Raw genomic sequence first — 23,406 nt, forward strand, 5'->3', positions numbered from 1 at the left:
ATAATTTATCATAATATAATTATGATAAATTCCCTGTTATTTTCCTTAATTTGCTCTCGGTTTTTAATTAGTATAGTAGATATAAATATGATTGGTAAATAAATTTAAATTAATAACTGTATTAAATTTTATTGAGATCAGCTCAACAATAATTATCGTATTAGCTCTATAATAATAATAATTATTATATTAGTATTTCCGTGAGTACAAAGGCATAAATATAATTATTACGTAATAATGTTTTATATCTTTCTACATAATAAATTATCTATTCTGAATCACTTAGGAAATTATTTAATTTTTTCATCACCGCTTTAAATCATAAAATTTATCACTTGACTCATTTTATAGTCGCTATTCTCAAATGAACTAATGCGTAATAAGAAAGACGGAATTTTGTTTGGACAAGCACAAATAATAATTTTGATTATTCCATATTAATCCTGATACAATTTAACGTTAATTATTTTAAGGAAGCAATTTGACCTTACTTACCAATATTAATTTTCATTTATTTATATTGGGTTGGTGGTTATTAAGTAGTTACAAAGTTTCGTAATATGATCCTAGAACATCTAACTTTTGTAAGAATGATTTTTATACACTTCTATAATGTATATAAAAAAGATCATTCTCTAGCCGTTTAAGAAAACGCCTGTTTCCCCACTTTTCCTGCAACACACGTCGCATTGTTTTGAAACAAAAGGTAAAACCGTTTCAACTAATCCTCGGGAGGCTTTGCAAGGCTTCATTGTTCGAAGATCTCTTTTCGGTGCCTTACCGGGAGTATAAAATTGCTTTTGTTAAGCCGAGATTATTTTCAATTTTCACATTGTTGTTGGGAAGGCGTGATGCGTTTCATTTCACACAGTTTATACATGTCATAGTTTCAACGCAATCTATAATCTCTCCTATTTTATAAAATGCTTTGTATTTATACAAATTAATTAATTTGCTCTCTCTTTTCGCTACATGATAATTACATCCTTAAAATAACAAACGACGAACGATCTAATGTTTCTCAGAAAATACTAATCAATGACGTCACATTTAGGGAATTTCGTAGACAATAATGTTTAACATTAATAACCTATATTAAACGACAAAGCACTTAGAAATTTATCTCTGTTGACAGTTATCTTGATTAATAATTATTATGATAGAGAAACCGGGGAATACTAAATGATTTATATTATTTGATTAATTGATGTTATAGTATTTTCGATATCTAGAGAATAAATATAATGTATTAGGCTCTTGTTCCAGTTGAACAAAGATAAAATTGTTTATTTAAATTATGTACCAAAGTGCTTCTAAAAGTAGTAAAAGAACATGTATAAGTGTATATTATAGTCTGAGTTTGTATAAAATAAAAACCTGGTTTTGTGTAATAAATTTGAGTGTTTGAACCTTGTAGCTCTCGAACGGATGATAGATATAATTTCTTTTAATTTTTAATCAAAAATCTTGCTTTTAAAAGTTATTGATGGTAATGGAAACATCCATAACTAGAATAATAGTTATGTTCTGGTATTGTTCATTATAGTTTTAGAAAAATTTTCATTTATTATCTGTACCTTCTATTACTGAATAAGGTTAAACGTCTGGAATCGCAGTAAACTGTAGTTATAACTATATTATACCGGTTAAACAAACTTCCCCATAGTTACTGAACGATTAGTTATGCACAATCATACGATATTCTAAAGACAATACATAAATCACTGAACTTGAATGTAAATGAGAGCTCGGATAGTGTGAACACTGCTTAACTTGTTCGGTCTGTTACATACACGACTTACGTTTAAGGTCGGAATATAATTTTATTAAAGCAGTGAACGTAAATTAAGGCGATAATAGTAAAATGGAATTTAAACTTTAAAACAGGAAAATTATAATGATAAATTAATATTATTATGAAATCAGAAAACATCTTAATTTTTTCTGACAAATAATACCCCAATACCCCAATAGAAACTCAACTCACTCACATCACATCACATCGTTAAAATATAGAGAAGATTTTTCCTACAGATCTCCTAAAATCCAATGGAAACAAGACTTAAAATTATCGACCTGGGTGACAAAACACTAACTTGCCCCTATCTTTAAATAGAGGTCGAATATGGTATAAACCAAAAGCGTAGTGAAAGTTTTAATTAATTCAATGCAATTTGCATATCAAAACGGATTCCTCTACAAGAGCCACAATGCGCAAGAGTATACTATAAATCATAGAGCATTGCTTAAAATATTATTATGTACATATTATGAGGAGTGTTATTTTGTTAGTAAATGAAAGTCTTAACATTACTACTATTACTCTTTAGAAATAAAATTATTTCAAAATCAAATGAAAAACTACATATTAATTTTTCATAATATAAGTATGTATAATTGTTAACTTTGTTTTATTTTTTGTCACGGATTAAAGCTATCATTAAAATCATCCGAACGTGCTACAACATTCAACAAATAAATTTCTCTTTAATATTTTCGTCATATCCTTTATTTAGTCAACTTATTTGCGTGTCTAAAAAACGATTATCACGCAAAATTCTTCAGTGTACTTACTTCATTCAATACGCACTCGGCTATAAAAATCTAAAAACCATAGTTTGCGAAATATTTAGTCATCAACTTATCAGATAAGGCATAACAGTATTTAATGGAATAGCATCCTCTTAAATCCACAGTATACGTTTAACAGTACCTACAGCAATATGTATCGATTTGTGATAGCAGCGTTATTGGTCGCCAGTGTGAAGGGTCAGCTGGTGCTCGAAGGACCATGTAACTTCGCAGCAACCACGGCTGTGAGGAACTTGAATGTTTCTGAGGTTGGTAATTTTTGAAGTGAAACTTCTTTATCGGGATTGGAAAAAAAAATAAGGTAACATTTTTTCGTTACGCGTGATATTTTTCCGTTACGCGCCATCTTTTTCTTATCCCTACCACGCGTGATTCGACGTATTTCTGTAAAGTTGCATATAGTAAATAATTGTTTGAAAAATAACGTCATAAAGAAGTTTCACTTCTTACGTGTGTACACTAGTACACGCACACATTTTTTTATTTCCTAAAAGTGTTCGTTCGATAGTGAGAGGGTTAGAGAGTGATAAAATCTATATAGGTTTAAGAGAAACATTGAAAGAAGTAAAGAACGAAAGAAAACACGTTTTATTATAACTAGCGGTCCGTTTTTTAATTTGACTGCCCGGGATATACCACTGGTTGTAGTTAGTATGCAAATAAATAGAAGGAAACAGCATATAATTATTTTTCAATCACTTTAAATTAATATACACTGGAAATTATCTTATATACTATCTGCTAATAAATTTGAGCTTTACATATATTTTCAGTAGCTCGCTTACTTATATATAATACACAAAAATAAAAGAAATAGTCCAACTATTGTGTAAAAACGGTTGGTTTACCCTTTTAAATACGTATAGAAATAAAATAAAATCAACCTATATTTTTAATTAAAACCGATAGTCCGACGAGTGAAAACAGATAAGCTCTTGTGCTAGACAAGTACTGAAATTGTATCTATATAAAATAGTTACACCATACATGTATAATTGTTATTGATAACATTTTAATCAGACCCTCAATGCAACTAAACAACTATTGACTATTGATTGCAAAAGTTAATCATCAAATAGCCACTTATCGATAAAACAAAAAAACGATTGAAATAAACCTAGAAAGTTAATTCTTTTTGCGCACATGAATATATTCATTCAGCTCTTATTAAAAATACTATTGAAATTATTGTAAATTGGAAACTAATGTTGAAAATAGAACTAAGAGACTAACATGTTACAAGGTGCCGCAATTTTTTTCATCGATTTTGTAAACGCATAGCATATACATATTTAAATCAATTTGACATCTGAAACTTGAAATCTGCATTAACAAAATCAACACTAATAAAAAAAAAATTGGTTGCCTGTAAAGTCAGTATACGGGCGAAAGTTTTACATGACAACGACTTTTTATGTCTGTCTCTCTCGCTCTTAGGCGGGCTAACCATGCCCGAGTGGAATGGACGCGTGCCTCTCACTCGCTCTCATTGTGAGCGCATAACGTGAGCGGAGCGTAACGCAGTTTCTTGAAGTGTCACCCGGCAAACCAATTTATAAGACGTTGTCACGTCAATAAACTGAGCCTTGGAAATACATATTTACAAATGCTTCTATATCAAAAGCTTTGCATAAATCGAGACAATCTGTAATAAATCTGTAGAAGGGTCAATTCTGTAAATTGAAAATATTGAAAAAATAAATAGCAGGGGGATCGATACCAAACCCAAATATGTGATTAGATTTTTTTTTGTCTGTCTGTCTGTCCGTCTGTATGTGAAGACATCACGTGAAAACTAACAATTCCATTTCGATGAAACTTGGTATAATTATACCTTATTATCCTGGGCATAAAATAGGATACTTTTTATCCCGAAAAAATACGTAGAAAGAAATAAATCTTAATTTTTCTTAATATTTCCGCGCGGACGGAGTCGCGGGCGGAAGCTAGTAAATAATATAACGTTTAATTCCAGTTCTTAGGTGAATGGCAGCAAATAGCAAGAATACCCAGCGCAGATGATGTAGGCGACTGCGCCTCTTCTACGTATGAAGGAGTCGTTACAAATGGTGTGCTGGTCAATGGTACTATTTTCAACAGACAAGTTGTGAATCGAACTGTCCAATGGGTCAATGGGACATTCAGTGCTGGTGATAACGGAGTGTATATCTTCAGATATCCAGGTAAGCCTCTTTTTGTACAGATAAAGAGAAGTAAGACTTGTGGAAACTAGGGAGGAAAAGAGAGTAAGGTATAGGTATAAATTAGAGAGGAAAAGAGACAGCGTAGGATAAGTAGATGATGAAATTCGGTAGGAGGAGTAATTGAGGATTAAACTGATTAATTAAGCAATCTGTTGTTCATCAGGTTTAAAATAGGGTGAGGATTAAATGGAAATGCGAACGTGTTGTGAAGGGTAGAATGAGAGTTATTGTTGGTAATCTTTGTGTTTAACTGCCATGAAAATATTTGGCAGTAACGAAAAATAGATATTGGTCACAAATAATTAATTTGTTCGTTATCCTCTAGCTTACAAAAACATTATCATTTTTTATATGAATAGCTATCTAGCTCCATTTTCACGGTCATTTGATCATTATTTAACTACAGGGTCAGCTACAGCCACAATCACATCACATGTTTTTGAAAGTAAATCTAAAAAATAGTAGTCTTCAAGAGGTCTGAATCATTTGGATTATCATAACCAAGTATAATAAGGATGTACGTAAAACTATAATGCTCATTACAATCATCATTTATCTATGAGACAACATTGAATGTTTGTGCAGCGAAATAATCACTTGTTCACGTTATCTGATAAAATCTTTTATTGGAATTTTTGCTAGTCTTTTTGAGGAGAGGCTTAGCAAACTTTGTTATGGTTTTGATACATATAGTATAAATTCATACATGTTGAGTTGATTCGTGGATGAAATTGCAGCACCTGTCGTCATATTGTTTGTTCTCATGCAAAATTTATTAGACAATCAAGAATTCGGAAGGTTATTTTAATTTTGGTATTATTTGGATGAAAGAGAACTCTTTGAATACATATGAAATGGAAGAAAATTCCGATTATATTATATATGTATGTATAAGATAATTAGCATAAATAATTTCACCGCTCTACACACTTCACACCTTAACAAAATGGTTCAAGGTTTAAGTACGCGTTTTTTTTTCGTCTTATCTTATAATTAAAACAAAGTTCAAGTAAATAAATGTAAATAAATAAGTAGTTCTCGTGAAATCAAATAAAAAAATCGAAAATTTTAAACTTACAGGCTGTTCAATTGTACTTAATAATTGTAGAATTAGTCATTTGAAACAACCAAGAATAGATCAGATCGAACGTCTGTTTTACATAATATAATATTATGCACAACACATTTAATTTATTATTTACAATTAATCAATTAAATGACTAAGTTCTAGGCTAAAGCCCTTGATATGTTGTTTAAAGGAGAATTTACTCAACACTCCAGACCGTATCGATGTAGGTCAAATGACCCTTTTCAAAGTGTCACTTTGCGATAGTAAGGGAATCTGTTTGTTATCGCTTATCAGTGATATCTTATATTGATCTAAGAGACCGGTAAACAGTTATGATTGACAATTAGACTAGTTCTTACCAAGGTTCTTACCTACAACTTCTTTTGTTTTTAATTTTTGAAGTGAAAACTTCTTTAGCGGCGTTGGGTATAAAATCTTAAACTCGCGTCAGGACACGACGTGGCCTGATCGAAAAAGCGTAAGCCGGATTTTTTTTTTAGCCCTTATATTCCATGCGTAAGACGGATACCATTCCAAAATATCAAACATGCTGAACGTTAATAATCAAGTTTTCACTTCTGCCGGCACTCCCGGAGTGCAACCCGTCTTTTTTGCTTTTTAGAATATGGAAATTTTCTTGCAGTGTCCACTGTTTTATTAAATTTTGTAGAATTATCTGCTATCTATTTAATAGAGATTTAATAGATTCATTTGTGATAACAGTTTTTATAAATAAAATTTCAAAGTTTTTGCCATTTTACAAATTTAAAGCAGTAAATAACAAATGATAAACCAGTATGTTAAAATCCGTAATCAAGCAATTTCAAAAACATTTGACAGTAATAATGTGTATGGTTATTTTTATTTATAGAAGTACTTTATTTTCAGCCGGAGCCATGAACGTGCTCGTCCTAGCCACGGATTACACGGGATATGGTTTACTGTACAGTTGTGAACAGAACACAACACACAGGACAGGTAAATCCATACTAATATTATATATGCGAAAGTAACTGTCTGTCTGTCTGTTACTTAATCACGCCTAAAGTACTGAACCAATTTTCATGAAATTTGGTATGGAGATATTTTGATACCCGAGAAAAGACATAGGCTACTTTTTACCCCAGGACATAGGATAGGTTTTACTCCCACGGGAACGGGAACTATGCGGGTTTTTATTTGACTGCGCGGGCGAAGCCACGGGCAGAAATCTTAATTATATACATATATATACATGTATTTAATCTTGCAATGTTGCATGATGTTTAGAATTTTTGCGCAATACCATTTTTATTATTTAAACTGTTGATTTTTTTGGAAAATACAGGTAATCTATAAGTTTATCTTTTCGGTTAGTTAATTATATTCTTATTTCTCATATCTAGGCATGCATTCAAAAACGTAAAAAAGAGCGAGCAAAATCATCGCCTTGCTTCATGACGTGACGGTATTGTCATGGCGCGACCTTGAAATTTCACTTCAAAATCTGAAAGAAAAATTATTTGCACGATAACTAAAATATAATATCCATTCACAGTATGGTCCTGGCAAATCAGCAGAGCAAAGCAGTTCACAACAGAACAGAGTAATCTGATCAATACAGCGATAACCCTCAACACGGACCTCCGGAACGCCACCTGGAGGGCCGTCGGTCACACCGCTGAGCACTGCAAGACGAACTCCGCGATCTCCATATTAGCCTCCCCGATTATTCTTGCACTTGTACTGTGTAACATGCTGTCGTTTTTAAGCTAGATTGTAAGATTATTTAAGTAACATTTGTATTATATAAGTAAAGAACTTGTTTGTAGAGCGGCTTTTTTATGTAATTCCTCAAACATAAACCCTCTTGATCACCTGCTACTTGTTTACTTGTCCGTTCGTCTGTTACCGGGCTATAACATAGTAAACATTTTTTTTGCTGCACTTATGAATGTACGAAACGCAGAATCAAGAGTCTGACTCGCTCTTTACCGATTTTTTAATGAATATGAACTAAGATAGGACACATATACACATAGAACGTATGTGAGGTTTAATCCTAGAAAAATAACCATACGAGATAATAAAGGCGGTAATCTCTAGATCTACTGAACTGATTTTGAAAATTCTTTTACCCACAGAAAGCCTTACTTTGTGAGTGTCATAATATTATTGTGAAATAAATGAACTAGGAACCTTATTAGTGAATGAATATCTGACATCAGTCCGGTATATTCCATGTTATTTTACCTTATCAGTGACTAACAATGACTTATCGCTGTAATAAACTTTTCCCGAAACTAGGTATTAAAAGATTATGTTGTTGAATAATTATTGTCAAGTATTCTGCGAATCATTTCGGTCGAAATTGTTTCGGTTGAATTAAAGTGATATTGATAAATATTGTATCTAATATCTATCCTAAAATAAATACAAATATTTTTGATAACGAATAAATTATAAGTAATTAATGACGAATCCCTTTAGAAGTAGTTACAAAAAAAGAGAAGTGATAAACTACCTATCTATATTTCAAAATCTTAATCTCTATATATAAAATATGTATAAATAATGTATTGTATTATAATTTATGCATTTATACAGTAGGTATTTGTTACTTAAATAATTTTATTTATTTATTAGGTATAATTATTATCATTATTTTTTTTTTCTCTTCTTTTTGCACTATCCCATTAACTTCATACATTTCCTTTCCCATCAGGTTGCCTGGTAGAGATTGCTGCTCAGCAATAAGGCCGCCTCTTGTACAAACTATGCCTTTCTTTTGTATTTTAATGTTATTTTGTCCTAATTTTTGTTTGTGCAATAAAGTGTTATAAATAAATAAATAAATAAATAAAAATGAATCCCTTTTTCCCTTAGTCACGGCATCACGCGTGAACGACTGGACCGATTTCGATAATTCTGTTTTTTATAATATTCCTTGAAGTACGAGAATGGTTATTAAGGAGAGAAAAAATAAACATGTACTACGGGAGAGGCCAGGGCGGACTGCTAGTTATACATAAAAGTTCCATGCCCCCTTGTAGGGTATTGGGCAGATGTATTTCACAGCTGCTGTTGCAATGATCGATTTTCTTTACAGAAAAGTAGTTATTAGTTATTCCTTCTATACATTGCTAAGCTGAGATACATTTTGTTCGCCTTACACTAGCCTAGACCAGGAATGCAACTCTGATCCTCTGGGGGGTCTGTTAAAATACGTACCAACCAACCAAACATTACATTATAATCATTAATCTCTGTGAAATAGAAACCTCGTCGAAATAACTGAAGATTGAAGTACTGGCTTAAGAGAGGGATTTCTTATTAGAAATATATTTCTAAACCCTGTATTAAAGGCCTGTGTTGATATTATTAATAGTGGCAATATTTCACACAAATTTGTGGTAATAAGGAAAATTTCATTATAATACTTAACTTGACTTTATTTTCTTGTCAAATATCGCAAAAAATATATTTTTCAGTATGCTATTGATTTTCAATTACCCCGGGTTCCGTATAACTTATTATACCAAGTTATATAAGTAATAGATTAAGTTTTTATAAGGTAAAGTCTGTAACAGTGTGAAACGCCGCATGTAGCCTACGGGGAGTCGCGAAGTGAACTACCGTAGCTTATGTATGGAGATAGTACGGTCAGCAAATAAGTTTCAAAATTATATATAGTACATTCAGGTATTGCAAATGCGGGGCAATTTGTGAATACCTCTGCTAAGGGATATCATCAAAATAGATGATTACGATTAGCAATATTTTTTTTAATACAATCGTTATTTGGCTTTACTCCGTCGCCAGAATTATTTTCGTACGCCTAAAAACGTTTAAAAAGGTCATGTATTTAATTAATTTACGTAACTAGATGAAACAGATTCGTATCTTATTCCTGGAATGAATATCCTTCAACATTTATTAGATTCATTTGTGATAACAGTTTTTATAAATAAAATTTCAAAGTTTTTGCCATTTTACAAATTTAAAGCAGTAAATAACAAATGATAAACCAGTATGTTAAAATCCGTAATCAAGCAATTTCAAAAACATTTGACAGTAATAATGTGTATGGTTATTTTTATTTATAGAAGTACTTTATTTTCAGCCGGAGCCATGAACGTGCTCGTCCTAGCCACGGATTACACGGGATATGGTTTACTGTACAGTTGTGAACAGAACACAACACACAGGACAGGTAAATCCATACTAATATTATATATGCGAAAGTAACTGTCTGTCTGTCTGTTACTTAATCACGCCTAAAGTACTGAACCAATTTTCATAAAATTTGGTATGGAGATATTTTGATACCCGAGAAAAGACATAGGCTACTTTTTACCCCAGGACATAGGATAGGTTTTACTCCCACGGGAACGGGAACTATGCGGGTTTTTATTTGACTGCGCGGGCGAAGCCACGGGCAGAAATCTTAATTATATACATATATATACATGTATTTAATCTTGCAATGTTGCATGATGTTTAGAATTTTTGCGCAATACCATTTTTATTATTTAAACTGTTGATTTTTTTGGAAAATACAGGTAATCTATAAGTTTATCTTTTCGGTTAGTTAATTATATTCTTATTTCTCATATCTAGGCATGCATTCAAAAACGTAAAAAAGAGCGAGCAAAATCATCGCCTTGCTTCATGACGTGACGGTATTGTCATGGCGCGACCTTGAAATTTCACTTCAAAATCTGAAAGAAAAATTATTTGCACGATAACTAAAATATAATATCCATTCACAGTATGGTCCTGGCAAATCAGCAGAGCAAAGCAGTTCACAACAGAACAGAGTAATCTGATCAATACAGCGATAACCCTCAACACGGACCTCCGGAACGCCACCTGGAGGGCCGTCGGTCACACCGCTGAGCACTGCAAGACGAACTCCGCGATCTCCATATTAGCCTCCCCGATTATTCTTGCACTTGTACTGTGTAACATGCTGTCGTTTTTAAGCTAGATTGTAAGATTATTTAAGTAACATTTGTATTATATAAGTAAAGAACTTGTTTGTAGAGCGGCTTTTTTATGTAATTCCTCAAACATAAACCCTCTTGATCACCTGCTACTTGTTTACTTGTCCGTTCGTCTGTTACCGGGCTATAACATAGTAAACATTTTTTTTGCTGCACTTATGAATGTACGAAACGCAGAATCAAGAGTCTGACTCGCTCTTTACCGATTTTTTAATGAATATGAACTAAGATAGGACACATATACACATAGAACGTATGTGAGGTTTAATCCTAGAAAAATAACCATACGAGATAATAAAGGCGGTAATCTCTAGATCTACTGAACTGATTTTGAAAATTCTTTTACCCACAGAAAGCCTTACTTTGTGAGTGTCATAATATTATTGTGAAATAAATGAACTAGGAACCTTATTAGTGAATGAATATCTGACATCAGTCCGGTATATTCCATGTTATATATATTTAAAGTGTTATATATAAAAGTGTTATATATATAAAGTTATATATATAAAGTGTTATAAATAAATAAATAAATAAATAAAAATGAATCCCTTTTTCCCTTAGTCACGGCATCACGCGTGAACGACTGGACCGATTTCGATAATTCTGTTTTTTATAATATTCCTTGAAGTACGAGAATGGTTATTAAGGAGAGAAAAAATAAACATGTACTACGGGAGAGGCCAGGGCGGACTGCTAGTTATACATAAAAGTTCCATGCCCCCTTGTAGGGTATTGGGCAGATGTATTTCACAGCTGCTGTTGCAATGATCGATTTTCTTTACAGAAAAGTAGTTATTAGTTATTCCTTCTATACATTGCTAAGCTGAGATACATTTTGTTCGCCTTACACTAGCCTAGACCAGGAATGCAACTCTGATCCTCTGGGGGGTCTGTTAAAATACGTACCAACCAACCAAACATTACATTATAATCATTAATCTCTGTGAAATAGAAACCTCGTCGAAATAACTGAAGATTGAAGTACTGGCTTAAGAGAGGGATTTCTTATTAGAAATATATTTCTAAACCCTGTATTAAAGGCCTGTGTTGATATTATTAATAGTGGCAATATTTCACACAAATTTGTGGTAATAAGGAAAATTTCATTATAATACTTAACTTGACTTTATTTTCTTGTCAAATATCGCAAAAAATATATTTTTCAGTATGCTATTGATTTTCAATTACCCCGGGTTCCGTATAACTTATTATACCAAGTTATATAAGTAATAGATTAAGTTTTTATAAGGTAAAGTCTGTAACAGTGTGAAACGCCGCATGTAGCCTACGGGGAGTCGCGAAGTGAACTACCGTAGCTTATGTATGGAGATAGTACGGTCAGCAAATAAGTTTCAAAATTATATATAGTACATTCAGGTATTGCAAATGCGGGGCAATTTGTGAATACCTCTGCTAAGGGATATCATCAAAATAGATGATTACGATTAGCAATATTTTTTTTAATACAATCGTTATTTGGCTTTACTCCGTCGCCAGAATTATTTTCGTACGCCTAAAAACGTTTAAAAAGGTCATGTATTTAATTAATTTACGTAACTAGATGAAACAGATTCGTATCTTATTCCTGGAATGAATATCCTTCAACATTTAATTGCGAGAAGTTTATAATTTATACCTTTTTAGTTTTTACTTATCATTCTTTATCTGGCAAAAATCATATAAGTATAAACAAGATAGAAATCTGATCATACTTTAATTTGGTTTTAATTATAACCAGAAAAATTAACGCTTCCTTAACTGTTTTCAGAAAAAGTAATTATAAATATTTTAATCTGATACGCTACAGATTAAATTAATTTCTTAGAACTTTCAAATAGACAATTGCACAAATAATGTTTCAAGTGCATAATAATTCGATAGCTTTTTAAATATATAAAAAAAACTTTTTTTCAAAAAAGTAGTTGTTTGCTGACGCTACAAAACAGGTTCGTTAACCTGCCAATGACGTCACTGTCAACCGAGCTACAGGGTGTTCGTGCCCTGTATACATACTTAATGAACTACTTTATAATATTTGCATACGTTTAAGCATATTTTACGTACTTGAAATGGTTCAAGACTTCACCAACATAATCGTGTGAAACATGACGGAAGGGACGGTGATGGAATAATTAACTTTGGTGCTAAATCTGGATAATCTACTGTTATATTTCATACAAAGGAAAATTTACTTAATGACTGACTTAGAATTTATGACTTAATGACTTATTAATTCACAGTGCTTATTAATTTCTTTTAAAGTCAAATTATATTATAAACTAGCTGTGCCCCGCGGTTTTAGCCGCAGTGCTCCGCTCCTGTTGGTCTTAGCGTGATGATATATAGCCTATACTTACTTACTTACTTGTGGATGTTTGATGGATGTTTATTACTCTTTCACGCAAATACTACTAAACCGATTATAATGAAATTTGGTATGAAGAACCAGAATAAGACATAGGCTTTCTATCCCGGAAATCTCACAGGAACGGGAACTATGCGGGGTTTTTTTGCAAAATGCGAGCGAAACTGCGGGCGGAAATCTAGTAACATGTCACCCCTTTATAGAAAAGGGGAAAATACTTATATTTTTATAAAACTCCGTCAGTTACATGATGCTAAATCGATTGCCATTTGCGATTTCACACGCTATGTAGAATGTACCCTATAATTGTGTTATTGCAGGCTTAAACCAATCTGCATACAAAATAAACTAACAGTTTAAGTTTTTCTCATGTTTTATTAATAGACAATCAATCAATAATGATTTTAAAGAAGGAGGAAAAATGTTATAAATATGGTTTACATTTTCAGTAATGTTGTTAATGCCAGTACTAGTAATTGCTGATACGCTACTGAAAAAATGAGAGTATGTGACGAGCACAAGTGTCAGAAGTGAAACTTGGCAAGATTCAAAGATACCAAAATCTTCGCCTTACTCCATGACGTGACGGTATTGCCATGACGCTACCTTGACATTTTACTCTCAGCGCGCTTAAAAAAGTTTCACTTCAAAAAATCAAGACGACTAGTGTATATAGTCAATAATAAAAATAATGCGTAATTAATGAATTGCATTTATGTCATCTCCTTGAGTTTGAACAAATGCAGTACTTCTAACTAAGAGATCTACCCATAATCGAGAAACTACACGAAAACTGCATTCACTTTATGATAACATCTCACAAACTGAGCAGTTAATTCCTGCACTAAAATGGTAGATACCATACAGCTTCCCTGAAGCGTTTGTGGAAATTAATCCCGCTGCTTACGGAACAAAAGCTCATTGTTTATTCAGAGATCTTGAGCTGACGATATGATTAAGATACGACTTGGGTCAGGTTTTAGTTTTGCAGAAAAGAAGGGAGAGTGAGTTTTATAAATTACTAGCTGCTCCGCGCGGTTTCACCCCCGTAGCTCCACTCCTGTTGGTCGTAGCGTGATGATATATAAGCCTATAGCCTTCCTCGATAAATGAGTAATATGTATGTTTGTAAAATATTGTTTAGTTTTTAAAATAAGATTTTGATGCCTCCCTTTATACAGCAAACACTTGTCCTTTGCCTAAGGGGTCGCCTGGTAGAGATCACTCTGAAGTGATAAGGCCGCCCCGTTACACATATTAAGCTGTAACATTGTGACTTATTAGGTATATACTTTTATATTTTATAAAAACAATGTGTGTAATGAAGTGTCAAAATAAATAAATAAATAATAAATGAGCTCTAGCACCGAAATAATTTTTCAAATCAGACCCGTAGTTCCCGAGATTAGCGCATTCAAACAATCAAACAAACTCTTCAGCTTTATAGTATTAGTATAGATAGGTATTGCAGTAGTTGTCAGTTTTTCAGGCGTGAGTAGATCAGCCACATATCTTGGAAAATTTTGTGATTCGTCATATAGCAGTACAATTTATAAAATATGATGTCATTGATTTAATTTCCAAACTAATTACTTAACTAAAAAACTAAAACTAACAACTAAAGTCTAAACTAAAACTAAACTTACTAATGTTAGGGCCGATTTTTCAATGCTCGGATAAAACTTATTCGTCGAATAATGTATAAAACTACCATTTTAAAAACGTATTCTAATTGCCCGTATTTGACAGTTTACGTGACATTTTAATATTAACGTGTAATACTTTATTGGACGGATAAGTTTTATCCAAGCATTGAAAAATCGGCCCTTACTGGACCAGTAGGGTTGTGGCTTAACTATACATAAATTGCTGTTCTAAATATTTGATCTATACAGAATTGAAAAACTATACAATAATTACAACATTTTACATGTATTTACTTTCCTCTTATCCCGTAACAACGCTCATTACAATAATATATGCAAGAACTAAGAAGAAGCAAACAATGCAGCATTTTACATTATAAGTAGAAAAATTTAAACACAATTCAACAAAAAGATTTCTTATTTATGCCAGATTGTAATGTTGCGACCTTAATTACATTTTGATATATCGCCAGTATAAATCATTTGTTTAAAACTTAATTGAATTGCACGAAAGCGGGGTAAGCGATGCCAGCCGCGGTCATTTGTCAGATGGGTAGGCTGAAATATGATCGTATTTTTAATGACGTGGGTAACCTTTATTTTGATTGGATACATTAATCTAGGGGTCATTTTAAGTCCATGACGGTATTTTTGTAATAAATCTCATGATATAAATTGTTAAGTACACAGCATTATTTCATTTATTTTATACCCACTTATGATTTACTACACTACTTTACATCAAGAAACATATTTGTTATCAATTCCATTACACAAAACTTAGTGTACTCGTTTTTATCAACTAAAAGTGCATTATAATAGCCGTATTTCTAAAGATGAAGAGCATTTTATCGAATACATTTCGCTTGAGAAGTAGTAGATCACGGATATTGCTATTGATAACTTTTAAAAAGATAAATCCAGTAACATAATCCCTTAACAGGAATCGAACTCAAAACTCCAGAGACTTCAGCTTTCATTGCGACTGATAGCTCAATAGTTTCAATAGTCATTAATATAATAGCATCGATACTATTTTTCCTTTTCTTATATTTCAACTAGGTATCCGCCCGCGGCTTCGCCCGCGCAGTCAAAGAAAAACCCGTATAGTTAACGTTCCCGTGGGATTGCGTCATTTTCGCGGAATAAAAAGTAGCCTATGTCCTTTCTCGGCTATCAAAATAAATACCAAATTTCATCCAAATTGTTCCAGTAGTTAAGGCTTGATTGAGTAACAGACAGACAGACACAGTTCCTTTCGCATTTATAATATTAGTATAGTTTATAATATTACATTATAAATTTATTTATATTTTTAACACCCATAATTTTCAGGAATGAAAACTTTTTATACATTTCAACATGATATTTTATTTGTTTACTTTCGATATCAAAACTACATACATTTTATTATAGCTTATAACGATCTTAGCTATAAATCTGATTCATTTTATCTCAAAAACTATTTAATATAACCTGGTTCGCCTTCAAACCGATTTCACGGTATCTTGGACCCCAAAGAAGATCTCAAGTCAAAGGCAAAGCAAAGATAGTGATAGCTGTGGTAATCGGGACTTTATAAAATTATTCTATAAATTTTTCTTTGAATATTTTTATATAATCTTTTCTTAATTTGCTCAATTATTATTAACTGTTCCTTTTTCACATGCAGATGAAATCACGGGAAATCTTTTATCATCTACCCTTTAGGGGTAAGATTTTTGAAGTTTCTTCCAATTCGGTGCTGTAGTTTACCCGTAAAAACATAACAGACTTACAAATATCTTAGTATGGGTTAGATTACTAATAGTTGCATCTTCTAAAAACAATATAATAATTCAAAAAAACTTAACCATACATACATTACCTTACTATGGAATAATGACTAGGTACATGATAAGGTTTTCTAGGTTTATGATACGATTTGTGGAAAAGTATTCGAGATAGATTACGATATAGAATAGTTTTTTTAATAAACAACGATTTTTATTATTTCAAACGTCAACTTAAGTACGAGAGTATATTTCTGATAAAAGCTTTATGTCACCAATTATTTATTTTGTTATGATACCATTCTACTAATATTATAAATGCGAAAGTTTGTGAGGATGTGTCTGTTTGTGTGTGTGTGTTTGTTACTCTTTCACGCAAACACTACTGAACCGATTACACTGAAATTTAATACACATATAGAGGATATCTTGGATTAACACTTAGTTGGTTTTATTCCAGAAATCGCACGGGAACCCGGGTGAAGCCGCGGGCGGAAATCTAGTAATCCATATATTTAAAGACAACTAAAAGTCATTGAAATGCAATGTAGAGTATCATCTCTACCAAAATAATACATTAACTATAAAACTCTATCTTCGTGTAGAGTCATACTCTACCAAAATCACAATATTCTAAGTTTATTTCCACATAAGAATGCTCTGCAGAAAATCAGTCAAAGTAATACAGACTACCCATCGCTATGTAACTCAGAGCTCAAGTTAAAGCAAGATTTATTGCACTACCTACTCTAGTTGTTCGCTCTATCATGTTGCTACTCTGTGGTGATTTTAAAATTGTCTTCGCGATATATGAAGAAAGTAAGTGTGGTCTGATTGTGTACTTTAGCGTATATAAAGTGGTTTATTTTTTATGTGTAGGTATTTTAATGCTTATACTGTTTAATGGATCAGTGGATATAGGAAGTCAAGTGTTGTACCTCTATAGTTTTGATAAAACGTTTGTTATTTGAATTTGAATTTGAATTAAATAAGTTTAGGTAAATAACAATAAAGAGCAAACATTTTTTTCATAATTTCTCCTACAATCAAGCTGGGAAATGAAAAATATATTATGTATATTACAACAATAATATTATTGAATAATAATAAGATAGGAATATGTATGACTCTATGAATACACTACATTTCATTCACTAAATTAGGTAATCATTTCCATTTTTCATCTTGTTTTAAACTAAATTTTAACACACTTCCTAATCGTTTTTTTTTTATAATATTAATAATCTTAGCTAATCTGTAACGATAAAATGGCTGACTAATGCGTTATAGGAAACATGCAAACAAGAAATAACTAAGAAAATACCAATAGGAAATTACAAAACGCGTTTTCTCAGAACAAACCCCGCGAAGTGTTACTAACACCACTAACACCTAAACCAACTTGGATACTCGCCAAATCTTCACCTTTGGGTTCTCATAACATAATACTTAAATAGTCATAAAATGTCTTCTTACTTTGCACGAGAAAATTCCGTTCTTTTCGTTTGTTTGAAACGAAAATTACGTTTGGAAAAGCTATTTTCTTTTCAGAAAATGCAGGAGATAAATGATATAATGCTAATGGAGAAAATTCAAGAAAATAATATAAAATTATTTGACTGGATTTTCATCTGATGAAGTTACGTTCTAGTTGTATAAGTATACCTTAGTTTTAGGTAACAGTTATAAATCTCTAAGTACAAATTTTCTACATTTCAGAGCGTCTTTGAGTATCATGTCTCAGGGCTAAACCATTGGCCATAACCACAGCCATAACCTTTAGGATAACTATAACTAAGTCGTTTTTTTATTATAATAAAAAAAACAGACAGTGGAACATCACAAATCAACCCACAACGTCATAACTGGAAATGCACTAAAACTAAGCAGCAAGCCAACATCTAGCTAACCAAATAAATGAAGGAATAGACTGAAACTGCAGAGCAGATTATACTCGCTTATATTTGTATAATATGTAGTGTGATATGACGACATAACAGGGCGACAAGTGAGATACTGCAATGTATACCGCCGTTGTTGCACAGTTAATGTTAAGTTGGGGACACACCGGGAAGGAGAAAAGGCATAAATAATAAATTGTTTAACACTTGTGGTCCGCTCCGGCTTCGCCCGTGGTACATATTTCGCAATAAAAGGTAGCCTATGTCCTTTCTCGGGTATCAAAATATCTCCATACTAAATTTCATGCAAATTGGTTCAGTAGTTTAGGCGTGATTGAGTAACAGACAGACAGAGTTACTTTCGCATTTATAATATTAGTATGGATTTCACATAGTACATCATTACATTAGTGCAATACTCTACATTGCAAAAAATTAAGCAAAATAGGCACTATAGTCCAGAAACTTAACTGACTCAATTTAAAAGGCTTTCTCTTTTCTCACTCATATTATTTTATGAAATGTTTCGCGATAAGGGTTACATTTGCATTTGAATGTGCACTTAGTTTTAATATTGTATGATAATTGTCAACAAACGAGCGTGGTTCTTCAAAAATCTCACATAATAACACCATCAAATTAGTAAAACACCGAACACGCACACATAATATATATACATGAAAAGGAGAGAAAAGAAGGCCACGTAGCAAAATATGTATAATAAAGTTATACACATTTTGTCTTACTCTAGTAAAAGCGGGTAAAAGAACTAGTGTAAGACATAAATTTACCTACTTATACAGAGAACCCAGTGTACCCAAACCCTAACTTGTAAGCTATATTCTAGAATGGCTCGTAATACAATGGGCGCTGAATGTTCATTACTGAAAATCAATATCACGACAAGATTGCCGCCAATAATCATTTTATTGGAGTGCTTTGATGTGAACTCTATTGTGTTGAACGATTGGTTTTATTACTACAATCTTAACTAGCTCAACTCCTGGGTGTTACTCGAAAGAAACTTTCTTTAGAATTTTCTTCAAAGCTTTTATTTTTCAAAAGCAATTGCACTTGATTTTAGTTATTTCATAGCGTATTTGATTTGTAAGGATCGTGTTATTGGAAGCCATATTATGATTTAATTTTGTTAAATTCAGTAATCACATCATATACATAATATTATAATGTTTGTCTAATAGAAGGTAAATCCTTAGTAAATAATGTTGCTCCTAAACAATTGCAATATGAAACTTTACCTAGATACATAATAACAAATAAATATTAATAGGAATTTAACACAAATATCTTCCTCTCACTAGCAGCTCGTGACTCGTTATTTATTATACTGCGCAAAAACTACCAAAGGGATTTGGTTGACATTGTCTATGCAAATAGATTAAACCTGGATTACATTGTATTTTGTTTACAGAATAGGATAGGCTGGTGGACATTCAAAATAGTTCAAATAACTCTAGCCTGGGTTCCATTGCACGTAGCCCTGTAACATATAGATAATATTCTAATAATATTGCTGTTTGATTTTACGCGAGTTTTATACATTAGAAACAAAAGACTATATCCATACTAATATTATAAATGCGAAAGTAACTCTGTCTGTCTGTTACTCAATCACGCCTAAACTACTGAACCAATTTTCATGAAATTTGGTATGGAGATATTTTGATACCCGAGAAAGGACATAGGCTACTTTTTATGCCGGGAAAATGACGCAATCCCGGAAATCCCACGGGAACGAGAACTATGCGGGTTTTTCTTTGACTGCGCGGTTGAAGCCGCAGGCGGAAACCTAGTAAGTATATAAAACACAAAATCACTGTCGATGTCAATCCGTCCATATGTAGGTATGCTTAATCTTTAAAAGTATACAACAAATGTTGAAACGGTTTTATTAAATAGATAGAGTGATTCAAGAGAAGAGCTGTTTTTAGTATATAATTTGTTAAGTAGTAGACAACGCGTTCAAAGCCGCGGCTTGAAAGCTACGTGGACGATATATTCTAAAGTCTATACATATAATAAATCTGTAGAAGAGTCAATTCCGTACATTGAAAATATTGAAAAAATAAATAGCAGGGGGTGTTATTGGATAGATACCAAACCCAAATATGTGATTAAAAAAAATTGTGTCTGTCTGTATGTGAAGACATCACGTGAAAACTAACGGTTCGATTTCGATGAAACTTGGTATAATAATTATACCTTATTATCCTGGGCGTAAAATAGGATACTTTTTATCCTGGAAAAATACGTAGAAAAAAAATAATCTTAATTTTTCAGTTTTATCCATAGACGATGTTCTATAGAACCGCGAACACAGGTTGCGTATTATTATAGGCCTAGCCGTATTTGGGTCCCATAGATATTTATAAGATGTCACTATCTGAGTTACTCAAAATGGAGAAATAAACCATCCACGCGAAGACCGACATCCGCGCGGACGGAGTCGCGGGCGGATGCTAGTTTTTAAATAAAATAATTGCCTACTTATCGTTTATAACTTTTGGATATAATTGGCCGTTCTCCTCCACAGTGACCAACAAATTGAGCTTATTTGGAGTTGCCAACAGGCCTGGCGGGTGGCCAGAACAGTCTAACTAGGTAATTACTATACCTGGAACTGACCGAGTTTTAATAATGATTATAGAGTATTTTAGATGCTATTCTGATGTAGAATGGTTAATTTGTTCTAATGATGATTGATGGAAAAATTGTGATGGTTTTAGAAATTTAGAAAAAATACTTGTGAAAAAAAGAGCCTCGAACTTTTTCTATTCTTTAAAAATTTCTAATTTATAAAGATTTCAGTGCTTTTAATCTAAATCTATACTAATAATAAAAAGCTACAGAGTTTGTTTGTTTGAACGCGCTAATCTCAGGAACTATTGGTCCGATTTGAAAAATTCTTTCGGTGTGGGATAGCCCATTTATCGAGGAAGGCTATAGGCTATATATCATCACGCTAAGACCAACAGGACCGGAGCAATGCGGGTGAAACCGCGTGGAACAGCTAGTATTAAATATAGACATAACAAGATTTCAATGTTTTTACAATAAAGAAGTAATCTCCATAAAATCCGAATTTCTTACCAACTTCCAACAATGTCATTATATTAAAAAAAGAATGCTTAACAAAAGCATCATACATAAACTCCTAAAGCTGTCTATGTGCAAATTAACATAAGAAAGAAACCTTCGCTAAATGAAACCCGAAGAACGCCAACCTTGCTGAAACCATAGGAAAAACAAGAAGGTTACTTTGTCTTATAGCAGTATTCTTTCCAGGGTGAGAAAGAGATGGCGCTAGATGACCTATATAGCGCTGTCTTTGTTCCACACTGGAAAAAATACTGCTTTAAAAAAGGTACGGGGGTAGGGCATAAGTTGGTAATAATTTACGGCTGATAAGTATTCATAATTCAGGGACCAAACCAGGTGGACGTTTGCTGACTTTCATATGATAAAAATACAATTAAGCTGAGCTGGAGGTTCAGGTTTTCATGATGTATCAGACCTTTATTTTAGAGAACAAACACGTTTTTAATTTTACGTTTACAGTGTGTTTCGAATATGTTAAATACACAAACATAAACTGAGAGCCTGATCTATATGGTTTAAATTATAACAAATTGATTTATGAACACAAATAAATACTGTAGTAATAATGACCCCTTTAAATTGTTTAATATTCATCATAAGTTCTTACTTAAGGCGCTGCCCTGAGTAAGCATTTCATTCCACTCACACACACATACCGCGCCACAGCTGCAGCCCGACGCCATACGCGAATCATTACGAACGGGCCTCGGCCGGTAGTGTCGGTACACAGGCGTTCACGCACACATGCGTACGTTTTTGGTTTGGGAATAAGAATTTGCGGTTTACACGAAATCTATTGATTGGACTAAAAAAATAACACAGTATTTATCTTAGTATGTTGCTTGTAGAATTAATTGCCGAAAAAACAGAATGATTGCATGTAGTTTACTATGGTTTTTTAAGCATCAAAAGATTTTTTTAGAGGTACCTTTGTGATTTTTTTCTATCGAGTAAAATAAGTTGTATTGTGTTTTCAACACACTATCTAGCTAGTTTATCTCCTGAAGAATATCATATATTTATCTGAGATTTTTTACTGCAGTTAATCATATACTTTAAAGCATTATAATTAAGCAGCAAACTCGCGTTTTGCTCTACTAGTCACCTTAAATGATTTTATGGCATAATAAAATAGTTCTCAATTCGAAGCCAAGAATTGTATTTATATAAAGAACAGCATAATTAATAAACGACTATGCTTCTCTTTAGAGTAGAAAAAAACCCATTGGGATTTTAAATATTTGTACACTACCTGAAAACTGCCATCCGTTTACGCTTAAATACATAAAATCCTAGAATACTTTCCTATACAAATATGTGAAGAAAGTTACATTATTAAGTAAAAAGTCAAGTTATAAATTTCACGAAGGGTTTCATCTCCAATTCCCTCAAAGGATTTCAAATGTATTTATTGCCTTTGAAACATTTGTACCTCACCTAATAAAGGTCTGACCTTGAGGTAGTGGCCACATACATATTGAAAAGCGATTTAATATTTATTAGCTTTCCGCCCGCGGCTTCGCCCGCTTTGTCTAAGACCTAATAAATTATATACTAAAACCTTCCTCCTGAATCACTCTATCTATTAAAAAAACTGCATCAAAATCCATTGCGTAGTTTGAAAGAATTAAGCATACATAGAAAATGTTTATTTTCTGAGTGCTTACAATTAATAATAATAAAATAATTACCGTCTTTTGGCTTTTAATGCAGAATCTTTATGTTAAAGGACCTATCCTGACATTTTCC

At 32.5% G+C, this 23,406-nt stretch overlaps 2 protein-coding genes across 2 annotated transcripts; both read left to right on the plus strand.

The window, feature by feature from the left end:
* The first annotated feature begins 2,678 nt into the window (after positions 1–2,678).
* On the plus strand, positions 2,679–7,675 carry LOC123695601 (apolipoprotein D-like). Its single transcript, XM_045641501.1, has 4 exons — positions 2,679–2,840; positions 4,568–4,775; positions 6,754–6,843; positions 7,403–7,675. Exons 1-4 carry the CDS (start codon positions 2,724–2,726, stop codon positions 7,618–7,620), a joined length of 633 nt encoding a protein of 210 aa, XP_045497457.1. The 5' UTR covers positions 2,679–2,723; the 3' UTR covers positions 7,621–7,675.
* Positions 7,676–9,923: 2,248 nt separating this feature from the next.
* LOC123695602 lies at positions 9,924–10,889 on the plus strand. The gene is made up of 2 exons (XM_045641502.1): positions 9,924–10,057; positions 10,617–10,889. Exons 1-2 carry the CDS (start codon positions 9,925–9,927, stop codon positions 10,832–10,834), a joined length of 351 nt encoding a protein of 116 aa, XP_045497458.1. The 5' UTR covers position 9,924; the 3' UTR covers positions 10,835–10,889.
* The last annotated feature ends 12,517 nt before the right edge of the window (positions 10,890–23,406 follow it).

Source organism: Colias croceus, chromosome 11 (assembly GCF_905220415.1).
Source record: "Colias croceus chromosome 11, ilColCroc2.1".
Taxonomy (NCBI): Eukaryota; Metazoa; Arthropoda; class Insecta; order Lepidoptera; family Pieridae; genus Colias; species Colias croceus.

Excerpts from the sequence above, each read along its gene's own strand:
- LOC123695602 (XM_045641502.1), top strand. The coding sequence starts at position 9,925 with ATGTGTATGGTTATTTTTATTTATAGAAGTACTTTATTTTCAGCCGGA. Across the intron at positions 10,058-10,616 it reads GAACACAACACACAGGACAG|TATGGTCCTGGCAAATCAGC; the intron begins GTAAATCCATAC and ends ATCCATTCACAG.
- LOC123695601 (XM_045641501.1), top strand. The coding sequence starts at position 2,724 with ATGTATCGATTTGTGATAGCAGCGTTATTGGTCGCCAGTGTGAAGGGT. Across the intron at positions 4,776-6,753 it reads GTATATCTTCAGATATCCAG|CCGGAGCCATGAACGTGCTC; the intron begins GTAAGCCTCTTT and ends CTTTATTTTCAG. Across the intron at positions 6,844-7,402 it reads GAACACAACACACAGGACAG|TATGGTCCTGGCAAATCAGC; the intron begins GTAAATCCATAC and ends ATCCATTCACAG.